Here is a 14,501-nt window from a genome sequence, read left to right as displayed (position 1 = left end):
GTTAAGGAAATGGCTGACACCAACTCCAACAACTTAACTGGCAGGTTCACTACCATCTGAAAGGTAAAGATATTTACTGCAACTTACCTCCATCATCCAAGGGCCGTTTCTGTACACCGTATCCATACACAGAGGGGTCCACTAGAGGTGTGGAATTATTCAAGTGAGGAACTGAATCAATTTTAGCAGCAATCTACAGAGAGAATCAGATTTAAATACTCAGTAACAAATCCTGGCTCCATGTGAGGGAGAAAGATGAGAGAGTCCTTTTAAAAGGCCTTGATCCCATTTCTCCCCCTGACCTAGATTAATGTAAGGCACTGTCACCAAGGGAACATACAATTTTCACTGCTAACTGAATTCACTTCTGGCCTGAACAAAAATGTCTTTAGAAATAAGATACTTCCAAATATTTATCTTCTACAAATTAGTATTTTTAAGTCATCATTTAAAATACAGAAAAAAAAAGCAGGCCAACAAATGATGAACTTTGTTCAAAAGCTTTTATCACAGGATCCCCTTAAGAAACAAGCTCCCCAACACTCTTTAAAAGGATGTGTTTGCTCAAACATGATGACTCGTTAGGAAGACATCCATCCCGTAACTTCAATGCCTATAAATTGATGATGTCATCTATGGAGATCTAAAATAGTGAGCTGCTCCTCATTAGAAGCATCCAAACAGGAGGGAGATGACCGTCTGTCCAGACTACTTCAGGATTCCTGCACTGGAGAAAGTGAGATAACCTCTGAGAGCTATTTCAAATTTTAATGTTTATCAGTTAAAAATTATCACATAGCTATTGCAGCATTTTTCTCCAGAAACAACGGCTATGTGGAAATTATTTATCTACTTTGTTCTCACTGGAAAATTAAATGTGATCTTCATGATAAATCAACTCTTTCATTTAATCATAAGAATGTTTACAGCCACTGCTCTTGATGTTAGTCCCTAAGTTAAGCTTAATATGTAGGGGTGGGTTAAAGGGCAGATAGAAGTGCTGTCCCACAGAGCTGAGTCTTCAGTGGTAGTTCTGCTGAGCTTGTCCAAATGTGCCGAGAAGTCTGAGACCTTCTGAGACCAACATAAATGGTCTTAAACAACAACTAACCAAAGACAATCATGACACTGAAACCCCAAAGCAGGACTTAAAACGTCAGGGATCCGGGGTCAGGTCTCTCCCTCCGGCTTAGTAGTTCTGTGGTGTTGGGCAAGCCCTCTCTCCCCTCTGCATGAGATCTTCTGGGTTCTCCATCACCTGCTGCAGAGTTTGGGGAAAGTGAACAACATAACTCTCAACACAAAGGAGCTTTGTATACTAGAAAGCACCTCACAAAATAAAACAAGGCAACTCATCCAACCAGTGTTAAGTGCCTACTACATGCTGGGCTCTGTTGTAGGCACTGGGGTTCCTGTGGTGAACAAGCATAACCAGGACCCAGGGCACCTGAGTGGCTCGGTTGTTAAGTACCTGACTCTTGATTTCAGCTCAGGTCATGATCTCAGGGTTATGAGATCTGAGCCCTGTATCAGGCTCTGCACTGGGTGTGGAGCTTGCTTAAGATTCCCTCTCTCCCCCTGCCAGTCCCCTACTCCTTCTCTCTCTCTAAAACAAACAAACAAAAACAAAAACAAAAACAAAACAAACAAAACAAACAAAAACCCCCAAACCACAATAATAACCAGGCCCTACTCTCTGAGTCAGCAATCAGGAGAGAGTAGCAGATACACAACTAGCCAATAACAGACAATTTCAGGTGGTGAAAAGCATTATGTTAATAAAAGAAGATAATAACATCAAGCCCTTTGGAGAGCTACTTGAAACAGAGTGATAAAAAAAAAAAAAAAAAAAAAAAGAAACAGGGTGATCAGGGAAGGTCCCTGGGATCACATTAGGTCATATGATCTAAGACCTAACAGATGAGGAGCTAGCTATACAAAAATCTGAGGAAGAGCATTCCAGGCAAAGGGAACAGCCTAACAAAGGCCCTGAGGCAGAAGCCAGCCTGGTAGGTATGAGTCCAGAGGAGAGAAGTCAATGGCACTCAGGGAACTAGATGTGTTCCAGAACATAGGTGCCCTAGGACTCTAGGTCACGGTAAGGACTTGGATTTTATAGGAAGCAACTTAAAGGCATACTAGGGTAAGTAACATGTTGGCTTATGTTTTCAAAATATCCCCTTGACGAGGAAAATAGATTCTAAAGAGACAAGAGTAGGAAGACCATTTAGGAGATATTCTAGGTCAGGGGTCAGCAAATTATGGCTGGTGAACCTCTTGCTTTTGTAAATAGTTTCATTAGAGTACAGCTACACATATTTTTTGGTTGAGAAACTGTCGAACCATATGGTGTACAATGCCTATACATGTCATTTATTACAGAGGCCTTTAAAGTCTGCCCATCCCTATCCAGGCTAGCGAAGATGGTACCCTGGATAGTTGCTTAAAAATATTAGTAGTAAACAATTAAAATACTAAGATTGCTGTTAGAAACCCAACCTTTTATAACCAAGAGGCCACTTGCTCTAAAACAAAATACTGTATGAGTCTGCCTAACACCATTCTGCTGCTGATTTGTAATCTTACTTTCCATATTTGTTTTGGATGTTTGTGGCGGTTGGCTACTTACTTAAGACACAAAAGTTACCTTTAAGGCTAGCTGGAAAAGTACGTAGATTAAAAGGTAAGAACACTGCCGTGGCTTGTGCCCCACGGGGACTCTTTCATCTGCCACAATAAACTGAGTGGTAAATAACTGATGTGGGGGTTTTCAGAATAACTGGCTCAGTTACTTCTAAACATGGCCCCAAATGTTCCCAGCAGATGGTGAAGATGACCCCAAAGTACAAAGAAAGGAGTATAAGGGCTCGTGACTATCAGTGGACTTCCCCAACAGCATGCACATCAAGTCACTCAGAAACACTGAACCCCAAAACATCAACTCAACATTAGGAGTTGCCTGCTTCTTTCCAATATCTCTTCGCTTCCAGCTTTTTCCTTGCTTCCAAAGTAATTAGAATGTTATTCCTAAGTCTTTGGCCTTCTTTATAGTTTACACAGTATGTTCTGCATGTTGCTGGAATGTCATTTTTTCCCCAAAGCTGATACACTAAAAATGTTACAATAGTTTCCTGTTCCTGAATTTGATTAAAGGCTGAGGCTTTCAAGATTTGTTCTTAAGTCATATTTACTTCAGTTATCTGTAATTTGGGAAATTTCCACGAAGAGAAAAGCAGCACACACTAGTTGATTAAGAGGTGTAGCTCTGAAGTTGTCAGACTACATTTGAACCCTGGCTAAACAAATGTTAAATAGTTTAACAATATACAGTTATATTGTAATTTACATGGATAGTACATTGTACGTATTAACAATATTCTGTAAAGAAACAATGTATTCTTTCATTATACAAATGCAACCTTATCTATTTTTCAGATAGGCTCCACACTGTGGAGCCCAATGCGGGGGCTTGACAAACTCACAATCTTGAGATCCAGATCTGAGCTGAGATCAAGAGTCAGATCCTTAGCTGAGTCACCTAGGCACCCCCAGCCTTGTTTTAAGAAATGACTGTAGAAGTCTACAAAAATAATGAGTTAAAATTTAGTGATTGTTTACTGTGCGAAGAGCATTTTATTTATTTAACAGTTAAAAGACTTTTTAGGGCAGCCCGGTGGCTCAGCGGTTTAGCACTGCCTTCAACCCAGGGCCTGATCCTGGAGACCGAGGACTGAGTCCCACATCAGGCTCCCTGCATGGAGCCTGCTGCTCCCTCTGCCTGTGTCTCTGCCTCTGTGTGTCTCGTGAATAAATAAAATCTTAAAAAAAAAAAAAAGACTTTCTATTTATTTTTATTTTTTATTTATGAGAGACAGAGAGGCAAAGATAGGTAGAGGAACAAGCAGGCTCCCTATAGGGAGCCTGATGTGGGACTTGACCCTAGGACTCTGGGATCATACCCTGAACTAAGGGCAGGTGCTTAACCACTGAGCCACCAAGGCGTCCCCAGTTAAGACTTTTTTAAAAAAAGATATTTGAGAGAGAGCACACATGGGCGTGCACACAAGTAGGGGGAGCAGCAGAGGGAGAGGGAGCAGACTCCCCGCTGAGCAGGGAACAGGATGTTGGGCTCAGGGACCTATCCCAGGACCCTGGGATCATGACCTGAGCCAAAAGCAGCCGCTTAACTGAGTCACTCAAGCACCCCTCAAAGAGCATTTTAAATATGCTATCTTATTTATTCCTTACAATGATTCTCTAGGGGGTTGGTATTATTTCCATTTCCAGACAACGAAAAGTGGGGTTCAGAGCAGCTGAGTGCCCTGTACATAGTCACACATCTCCTAAGTGGCAGGAGCCCTATTTAAGCCCAGCCTGCCCAGTTCTAGCCTATGCTATTATCCACAGCACTAGGCATCTCCCTTCTTCCACTTAATACTCTATTTAAACATATCTCATTTCCCCAGGACTTAAAACCTAATGACTTCCAGGGCATAGAGCTCAAGCAATTCCTCATATCGTAACTGATCACTCTGAGGGTAGATGCACAAGGGAAGTGAGGTACATTCTCAGCTATTAATGGTGTAGGCCAGAAAACAATGAGTTGTCACTGAAGCCAGGATAGTCCAACAAAACCAAAGCCATTTGGATCCTTACCTTGAGGGGACTTTGCTACTGATTCTTTTACTACTCAATTCCCTTCCCCCCCCCCCCTTTTTTTGGGCGGGGCGGGGGTGGGGGGAGAAGCCAGGAGGAAAATCAGTTATCTTACTACCTGTGCTATTTTAGGCACCATAATTGATGAACTATAAATCAGCATTGCAGACATTTGACCTCGACTCTGAATAGTTGGTGGAAACAAGGGGGAGGTGATCACTGAACCAGGATTCAGTCAAGGGTCCTGGTTTTCCAGCCAGCTCTTCTGGTCTATGACCTTGGCAAGACCTTCAATGGCCTTGCTCCTTGGGGTACTCACCTATAAAACGCAGGGACAGACTAAACCAGTGTTTTCCAAGGAAAAATATGAAGGCATTTTTGGGAGGTGCATGGATAAATCTTTTTACGGTTATGTATATATTACATGTTTTTTACATTTATTTAAACTTTTATGTACATGTATATAATGTTTCTTAGTTACCTTCTACGCATCGCAGTTTTTCACTTACAATAGTGATTTAGTTTTCTTTTATTTATATTTTTTAAAAAATATTTTATTTATTTATTCATGGAGACAGAGAGAGAGAGGGAGGCAGAGACACAGAGGGAGAAGCAGGCTCCATGCAGGGAGCCCAACATGGGACTCGATCCCGATATCCAGGATCACAACCTTGGGCTGAAGGCGGCGCTAAACCGCTAAGCCACTGGGGCTGCCCAATTTAGTTTCCTTTTTAAAAATGTTTCAAATAAATCTAAATTTTAAAAAGATTTAGTAAGTAAATAAATGCTGAGTATTCAATGATATGGTAAAAATCATAAAAGCGGTACACAAATCATTAAACATAGTAATTATTTCCAGTGCACATTTTTGCAACTAAAATTCTCTGATAAGTTTCATAATCGAACCAGTTCACCTTGTAAATCCGAGGGGAAGCTCTAAGTATCTCCATGGCTCTACATTTATTAAAACATTATACTGAATAGAAACAGGTAAAGCCATCTGAATGCCAAGTCATCCACATACCATGTCCATACTATTAAACATAGCTATTGTTGATTCTCATGGATCCGAGAAGCAGAAGTGAAGGCTCACACCACCTAGGGAGCAGGAACCTAACTTGCTTCCTGGGAACCTCTGCTTCAAAGTCACCTGAGTGACCCTGCCTAGGCCCTGGAGAACACATGGGCTGGACGGAAAGTCTCTGCTGCCCACAGCAGGAAGATAGAGTATGTCACTCGAGCAGTTGAGCCCAGGGGCTGAGATGAAGTCCCAGACGGCAGTTTCTGGAGTCATGGTACATAGGAAGGAGCAAGTTCTGCTTCCCTTTATCTAAGAGGTCACAATGAGGAGAGCAGTGTACAGACTTATTGCACACTTGCTAAATGCCTGATGGCGTCCTCTGTTCATCTCCACAGCGACCTTATAAAGTATCTACTCTTCTCAGTGGGGGATTGGGAGCCCATCTGCCTGGAATTGTATCCATGGGGATAAATAAGACAACAATGTAAAGCACCCAGAATAATACTGGGCACATGGTAAGAAATAAGAAATGTTGGCTATTTTAATCTTTTATTGGATAATAATAATAATAATAATACAGAAGAGTACACAGATCATAAGTTTACAGCTCACTGAATGTCCCCACACTAAAATACTTGTATAACCAGCATCAAGATCAGGACACAGAACATTAGTGGGGCCCCAAAATCTGCTTTGTAACCCCTTTAATCACTACCTACCCCACCTCCCAAGGGGAACCTAACTTCTAATACTAGCTATTAAAAAAAAAATTAAAAAAAAATCATTACAACCACCAATGACCTCCATTTTCCAGATGAAGAAACTAAGGCTTAAAGAAGTTAGAGAACTTGCCCAATTGCTAAGCTAGTTAAGTGGCAGAACCAGAACATGAACTCACATGGGCTGAATCCAAAGTCTTTCTTTTTTCTTTTTTTTTAAGATTCTTATTTTATTTGAGAGAGAGAGAGAGAGAGAGAGAGATAGTGAGAGAGAACATGAGCAGGGGTAGGGGTATAGGGAGAGGGAGAAGCAGGCTCCCCGCTGAGCAGGGAGCCCAATGTGGGGCTTGATCCCAAGCCACTGAGGTCATGGTCTTAGCTGAAGGCAGATGCTTAACTGACAGGGCCACCCTAGGCACCTTGAATCCAAAGTCTTAATAAGCACTTCACTGTACAGTAGCTGCCCCCCATCCCCATCCATGGGGGATACATCCCAAGACTCTGGACACCTGAAACCACGGATGGTACCGTATGTGTATCATGTTTTTTCCTATACATACGTGCCTATGATAAAGTCTAACTTACAAATTAGATACAGTAAGAGATTAAGAATTAAAAAAACAATATAACAATACACCATAAAAAATGTTATGTGAATGTGGTGTCTCTATCAAGATGTACTGCACTTGCTCTTCTTGTGATAATGTGAGATGAGTGGCAGAGAGGCTGTGAAGTACTGTTAGGCTACTATTGACCTTCTGACTATGTCAGGAGGAGATCAACTGCTTCGGACTGCGATTGACCATGGGTAACTGAAAACCTGGAAAGCAAAACCACAGATGGGGGGTGGGGGGGAACTACTGTACTATCCCCTGGGGATTTTGTGACCATCAAATGAGAGAACATATATGGACTCCTTGCTTGGCATCCAGTGCAACAGGGGCTCAATGAATGCCAGCTATTGTTGTCATTAGAGATGGGGCCCCAGCTGATCCTGCCCTATTTACTGGCATTAACCAAAACAAGGAATTCTACATGCCAATCAAATAAGGCACAGTTCTTCACAGTAGCTTTTCAGGACAGCTTCATGCCACCCACATTTGGGGAGAGTTAAATATTCCCTTCTCCGTGTTGGCAAAGCACTTTATAAACTACCACTAAATTAGAAATAAAGAGTTGGCTGGTCAACTTGCGTGTTACTGACAAGGGGTTATTGGGATTATTTTCTGATGGGACTAGCATGTCACTAAAGCAGGCCTTTTGATATATTAAAATTTTTTAAAAAGCAAAACAGAAGTTTAGATTTTAATCCTGTTATAGGGTTTTTCTGAGTCTTCGTTTTTACAGAATCACCGCTTGCTTTGGCTGTCTCCTTCATATCTCTGCTCTATGAAGGACATGGGGACAGCCCTGGAGTCAGAACACTTGTCATTTTGTATCCTGGTGTCTATTCTGAGTGTGAGATGCTCCTTTCCATTGTTAAGATTCCCGAGGTGTTACTTTTTCTTTTATAATAAAAAGCAAACCCCATCTTCATCCCTAAAAAATAAAATAAAATAAAATAAAATAATAAACTACCACTAAATAATGTATCTCACCGAAAAAGTCATTGGTTATACTGTCTCCCCACTATAGGGAGGTCTCCAAATGGCTGACCTGTCTCAATCCTCAGTACCATGAAGACAAAGGTTTTATAACTGGGAATTCCAGGGCTTAGCTTTAGAGATTTCATGACCCTCTTGAAATTTACAAAAGTATTTAAATATTCCTGAGGTGAGAGTCAAAGTTTTAAGAGTTTAAAAAAGGTCCATGTTCCCGGAAGTTAAAATGCAACTTCCCTAATGCAAAGCAAAGTGGTACTCCTTAAAGGTCTGCTAAATTTAAAGTGGATCTAGAGAAGCCCATCTGAAGGAAAAATACTAAGATGACCAGCTGAAGCTCTAAGATGAAATACTGCTCCAGCTGGGACCTCCACCAAGGGCCCCAAAGATGACATGTCCACTTGTTTTCTATCCTACATCCCAGCTAATTCCACCAGCACACCCTAGATCCTTTGTTCAGATTCTGATGCCTCAGAGATGGAAAGTTATCCAGCTATCTTTGTGAAGGAACCAAGTCCTTAGAATGCAAAAATGGAGATCCAAGAACAACAGTATATATTATTTATGTGCCTCTGAGAAAATGGCTTTATTTCCCTTTGGCTCATCATTTTTCAAATATAAAATGAGAATTATAACCATTGTCCTATTTCACCTGGATGTTATGAGGATGAATCCCATGATACGATGAAACCAGTTGCAAACCTGTCTTGTCTTTGAGCTTGCCCAGCATCCAAGCAGGAGGCCCTGGAGTCAGCAGATCTTCAAATAACAGCAGGCAATCTGAATCAAATCACTACTTCTATTAACACTATTCGGTCTCGCAAGTGATTTATCAGCTGGTATGAGCATAAAAGTATAGTTTATGCCTCCAAAAGAAGTACTGGCATTCTTTTCCAAGTGTCTTTATAACAAAACTCCAAAACATTTTCAAGAGAGGAGATTCTTTAACTGAGTAAAAGGATTACACAGAAAAGCTGAAGAGAGGGGAGTTCGAACAGATGCCTGATATAACAGAAAGCAAAAGAACCAATATGATATGGCCAATTTTCCCCCCAGATCCAGCTAGGTAACAGCTCGGAATGATTGAGGGCTCAAAGGAACTATCGAGATTATCTAGCTCAGCATTTCCTGAAATGTGATCTGTAGACTGTGACTTGGTTTTATGAAAAGACAGTATGAAGTTACATAACCTCAGGATATTTACAACACACATCCCAAACTCCTGTAGGACTAAATACACACAAGCATGTTAAAGGTTCTGAGAAGTCCTGCATTAAAGAAGCCAATTCTTCTTGACCCTGAAATCCCCGAACGTATCTGTCCATGACCCCTTTTCCATGGAAGATCCAGGAAAACCCATAGATCAAAGTGTTGGGAATGGCCCACCCCGCCCCAGGTCAGACAGCTACTTGTAGGAGATTCAGGTCTCCTAAATCTCACTACACCATTCTTTTTAAAAAAAAAAAAATTTTTTTTTTAATTTATTTATTTATGATAGACAGAGAGAGAGAGGGAGAGGCAGAGACACAGGAGGAGGGAGAAGCAGGCTCCATGCCGGAAGCCCGACGCAGGACTCGATCCCAGGACTCCAGGACTGCGACCTGGGCCAAAGGCAGGCGCCAAACTGCTGAGCCACCCAGGGATCCCTCACTACACCATTCTTAACCATTAGAAATTTCAAATAAAAACCAGAGATGATGGACTAACAATTTGGAAAAGGATGAAGTGGAAAAATAGGCATCCCAATGGCTCCTGCCAAGTACTACCATTCCAGAAGGTGGGAGCAATGTGGCCAGATATTTTCTGGAGAAGCTAGGGATCTCAATTTTCATGTGAAATCATTCTAGTTTCTAAGTACTGGCACTGTGTAGGTAAAAAAAAAAAAAAAAAGAAAAAAAAAAGCATGTCTGCAGGCACACTGTGAGTCTTCTCTAGCCCATGGGCCACCAATTTAGGAACTCTGGCCTAGGCAAATTGGCATCTACAGGATAAATAGGACTTTAGAAGAAACCAAAGTCTGATGCTACATATGGGCTATCAGGTTGTTTTTTTTTTTTTAATTTCTTTTTTTTATTTATTTATGATAGTCACACAGAGAGAAAGAGAGAGACAGAGACATAGGCAGAGGGAGAAGCAGGCTCCATGCACCGGGAGCCCGACGTGGGACTCGATCCCAGGTCTCCAGGATCGCGCTCTGGGCCAAAGGCAGGCGCCAAACCGCTGCGCCACCCAGGGATCCCGGGCTATCAGGTTTTAAAGAAAGATGAAGTCTCCCATGAAAATGAGGAAAACCTGAGAAACATACAGTGGAACATACTGTGCATTTACTATCTACTTTTCAATACTACATAGGAAGTTTAGCACTCCTATGAAAGTGGTGAGCCAAATGGGCTCAGTCACATCACCAAATCCCTTTAATAAGGACTTGCTCTTTACACGGCACTCTACTGGGTCCTAACAAAGAAAACCTACAAGAGCAGACCAGAGATCTCCTGCAAATACTGGTTTTCTTTGAGTGTCTGAGAAAGCAAAAATGAATGTACCTTCATAAGTTAGTCCCTCCCAAAATGACTTGAGCTACTCAAACTGGGTGGGCAGGAGATAATCTCCGTGGCATACAGCTGAAACCAATGGAGCTGTCAGCACACTTGCCATGAGTCAGAAGCATCATGTATTAAGGAAGCAAAGGCAGTCTCTCTCAGGGAGTGAACAAGAGCCAATGAACAAAGGCTTTTTCTTTTAATGGTGGATGCACATTCTCATAAAGGCAATTTTTTGTGTGTACACAGCATACTCATTGCTTAGGCTCAGAGTATGAGATGGCAGTACTAGGGGCATTCACGGAGCAGCAAGGAAATTCTGACACACCAGCCAATGAACATTTCTCAAAAAAAAAGAGCTGGTAAAGAATAGCTTCTGGGCCTACAGAACTGTCAAAAGGTTATTTCCTATTGATTCTATAGGGGCTTGGTCACAATCATTTGGGTGCTGAGCCACCACGATGCCCAACTCCAACAGCACCGATTACACTCTATTTATGTGAACAGAATCCCCTGGAGTTGTTCAACAGAGGCACTGACTAGGTCCAGATCAAAACAGGGGCTTAAAGTCCTGAAAAGTGTTAGCAGTTAGGCAAGAGAACTTCTATTTAGGTGATGACTTGCAGACAGCTGGTCCAACCTGGGGAAAGCTACTAGGCACACATAACACACTGTGGTGTTACACTGTCAACATGCAAATGCGCACACTACATGACCGATGCTACTGACCCACTGGCAGCAGACTTTCCGGGAACATTTTTGTACCAAACAGAACAGAGTTGTATCTACTTATCCATAATTTCTGTGAAGTCCTCTGGTAACCTAGACAGCTTAAAAGTGTGTGGATACAGAACAGGATGACCTCGCCTGTTCTGGCTTTGAGCCCACATCTTACCCTTAATAGGATCCTGCTCTCTCTAAATGAGTTTAGAGCTGACCCACCAATGACTTGGAGAACTGAACATGTTTTAATACCTAGCAGTCTTAGATCCTCATCAATGAGACTGAATCAGACCACACTTCTACATTCGTATACTTCCCTATAGGATGGTTGTATTATTTGCTTGTGCCAAGCACACTATTAACTCACTGAACTTCATGCTACTAGGGAAAATTTTAAATTTTACATGACATCTTCATTGACTCCCTTTTGATCTAGGAATACCATGCTCAGAGTGAACTAAGAGTAACAACTGGCTCTTTTGTTGGAAAGAGTCCAAAAAATATGCAGGAAACTTCAAGATGCCAGGCAAGAAGCTTAGTGGATTAGGTACTGGGCTCCACATACCAGACTTAATAGAAACTGCAGGTTCAAATCCCAGCAGGGTCAATTTGGACTCTGTTGTGATCTTCCAGATAAACTGAGCACAAGACAGCTTACTGCTCCCTGACAAACTCTTGAGGGCTTCCTAGACCACTGCTGGTGCTTGTGAGGTAACGTAAGGGAGCTGGTGGTGGGGAAGCTTTGCAATCATTGAAATATAGAAATACCTTGTCTTTTATTTCCAGTTACTGTAGAGAAAAAAAGCACATTTCTGCAACATGCTGTGTATACAGTAAAGTAGAAACCTTATCATCCAGATGCCCCAATAATAGGAGACCCTTTGAGGTGAGCTCTATTATAAAGCATACAACAGTTTCAATTTCTAATATCCCATTCTTGCCCAATGTGAATCTATAAATAAACCTAAAATTACCCACAAACCTGTTTTTTTTTTTCTTTAGTTTTTAAAGGCCATCAAATCCTTGGAGATAGTATCGACCTCCAGCTGTTAATATTCAGAAGTAATACACTTACAGCACTGTCTCCATTGGGCTTATTACTGCTCCAGTCAATGGTGCATTTCAGAGCTGGGAACATTTCCAATGAAGTTTTCTTTGCTAGTAGTAAACACCACTGCTTCAACAATCCACATTAGGTCAGCATTTAACAGAGGGTCTCCCTCCCTCTTGAGCAGGTTGTCCAAGAATATGAGTTCAACCACTGGCTCAAGAGAAACAGAAAGTCTTCTCAATAGTTCAAAATTCATTTTATGTTCAACTACAGGCCTTCTGCAAACTGAGGATCTGAGCTCTTTAGGATAGTGACTATAATTCTTCCTGGATAGAGAAGGCCAACAGGTGATTGTCACAAATCAGCACAAAGCGAAAGCCATTACATATTAGTAGCCAGTGAGAAACAAGGTTCAGGACCCTGTACTGTAGAGGAGAGTAGTGAAACACGCCGGCAAGCAGAGTGGTAGAAGGGGAGCTGGATGGCATGTTCATCCATTACAGCCACTGGTTAGCTCTGAAGTCTAAGTAAGATGGATACTCACTACTGTACTGGTTGACGCCTAGGCAGTAAGTTACAAGTCATCAGATAAAATTTTAGGTGGAACCACAGGTTTGGAAAGTTCTGGGATCCAATATAATGTCTATAGGAGCATCAGTATTAAAATGAAAAGTCAGTATCTGGGAAACAGGTAGGGTTCCCTCCCCTGGAATACTGGAAAGAGATGTAAAGACCATATCTTCAAGCGACCAAGTGGAGACCTTCTTCTAATACAATGAGTCCTGTGGCTTTCTGTTAGGAATCAAGCAGTAATTAGTTATGGCCCAACTTTTAAAGTGTCAGTTAGTACGCCTACAATTAAATAGGGAGAGATGATGAATATAAGATACTCAGCAGAAAAGGTTTTAAGTGTCAGAGCTAACTCGTAAGTTTTATACACAATACAAGGGCATGTTCTGCTCTAAGCACCATGCCAGAAGCCAGAGTATTTCTGGCAGGTCCAGGGAAGCCTGCAACCTCCGAGAAACCCAACTTATTTAACTCTGGCAAAATGCACGACACTGTCAGATGGTTTCACCATGAGGTTGAGTCCATATCACCTTCTCCCCGAGGGAGGAAACTATTGGCCTGTAAGGGTCTACATCTTGTGGACCACCCATACCTATTTAACATCTTCCTCTTCCCCTTCTCCAAAAGTAACTTCAAAACTAAAATACCCTCGAATTCCTTTCACTCCACCCTCCAAATACAGGAAGTCCAAAGACGATGTTTTCCAAGTTTTAAGAAGCTCAGGGCCTGGGACGGCCACTTTCTGTCTATAGTCGGGTCATCCCCGTGAGCTCCCCAGTCCCCACCCCTCGTCAAGCTCGGAAGCCCACGCTGGTTGCCCTGCAGGTCCAGCCCCGGCGCCGGGCCGAGCGACCCGGGCAAACCCTTCCCCAGCGGCTGCACCTAGGAGAGCCGCTCGACTGGCTGGGCCTGGGCCTCGCGGTGGCGCCTCATCCCTCCGCTCCTCCCGGCTCCAGGAGCCCCAAGAAAAGGCCAAGCCCGGCTGAGGCGTCAGCCCAGGCAGCCTCCCGCCCCCAGGCCCGACCCCCTCCTTCCCATCGGGCCCGGCCCAGCCCCGCCTCGGGGTCCCGTGCTCCCGCCAGCCGGCCGCGCCCGTACCTGCCGGACCCGGTGCAGGGCGTCCACGAAGCCCTCGGCTTTCATCCCCACCGGAGCGCTCTGCCCCTGCACCAGCTCCGCCATTACCGCCCCCGCCGCCGCCGCCGCCGCTCGGCTCCCCCGTCCGGCCTCCAGCTCCGCTTGGGGACCCGTAGCCGGAAAGGGAAAGTCGCCCCACTTCCGGCGGAAGGGAAGCCGGGACGCTCGACGCTAGAGGAGCCGTGTCTGTGGGGCGGGGTCAGGGCACGTGATCGCGGTCCCGCCGGAAGTGGGGGCGGGGCCGCGGGGCGTGGGCGTGTCTAGCGCGGGAGGCAGCTGTCCCGCCTCCAGGAGCAGGTAGGTGTTCCCCGGCCGCGTCTGGGTCAGGCCTGACGATGGTGTCGTGACAGGCGCTGGAGACTCGGATGTGGCCCGAGGTGTCCAGCCGTCGGCTGTTGGGAAACCCAGGGAGGAGTGACGTGGTTTTCCCAAGACGGCACCCAAGCGGTCCTGGTTCACCAAAAACCAGACCCTGGCAGCCCC

At 43.6% G+C, this 14,501-nt stretch overlaps 1 protein-coding gene across 3 annotated transcripts in view; it reads right to left on the bottom strand.

Moving 5' to 3' along the window:
- FUBP3 (far upstream element binding protein 3) overlaps nt 1–14,148 on the bottom strand; it is a 53,358-nt gene extending 39,210 nt beyond the window's left edge. For 2 of the 3 annotated variants that reach the window (XM_041725151.1, XM_041725153.1), the window contains exons 1-2: nt 13,980–14,147; nt 88–193 (exon numbers count right to left, since the gene is read on the bottom strand). In XM_041725151.1, the coding sequence (XP_041581085.1) occupies nt 88–193; nt 13,980–14,063 (190 nt within the window). In that variant the 5' untranslated portion in view covers nt 14,064–14,147. Of the gene's footprint in view, nt 1–87; nt 194–13,979 lie in introns of all 3 variants that reach the window. The other variant, XM_041725152.1, reaches the window with a different exon arrangement.
- Nucleotides 14,149–14,501: the final 353 nt, after the last annotated feature.

The sequence above is a fragment of the Vulpes lagopus genome, chromosome 12, assembly GCF_018345385.1.
Source record: "Vulpes lagopus strain Blue_001 chromosome 12, ASM1834538v1, whole genome shotgun sequence".
NCBI lineage: Eukaryota > Metazoa > Chordata > Mammalia > Carnivora > Canidae > Vulpes > Vulpes lagopus.
The sequence above is the reverse complement of the archived record's forward strand: the minus strand, read 5'-3'. Positions and strand labels throughout refer to the sequence as shown.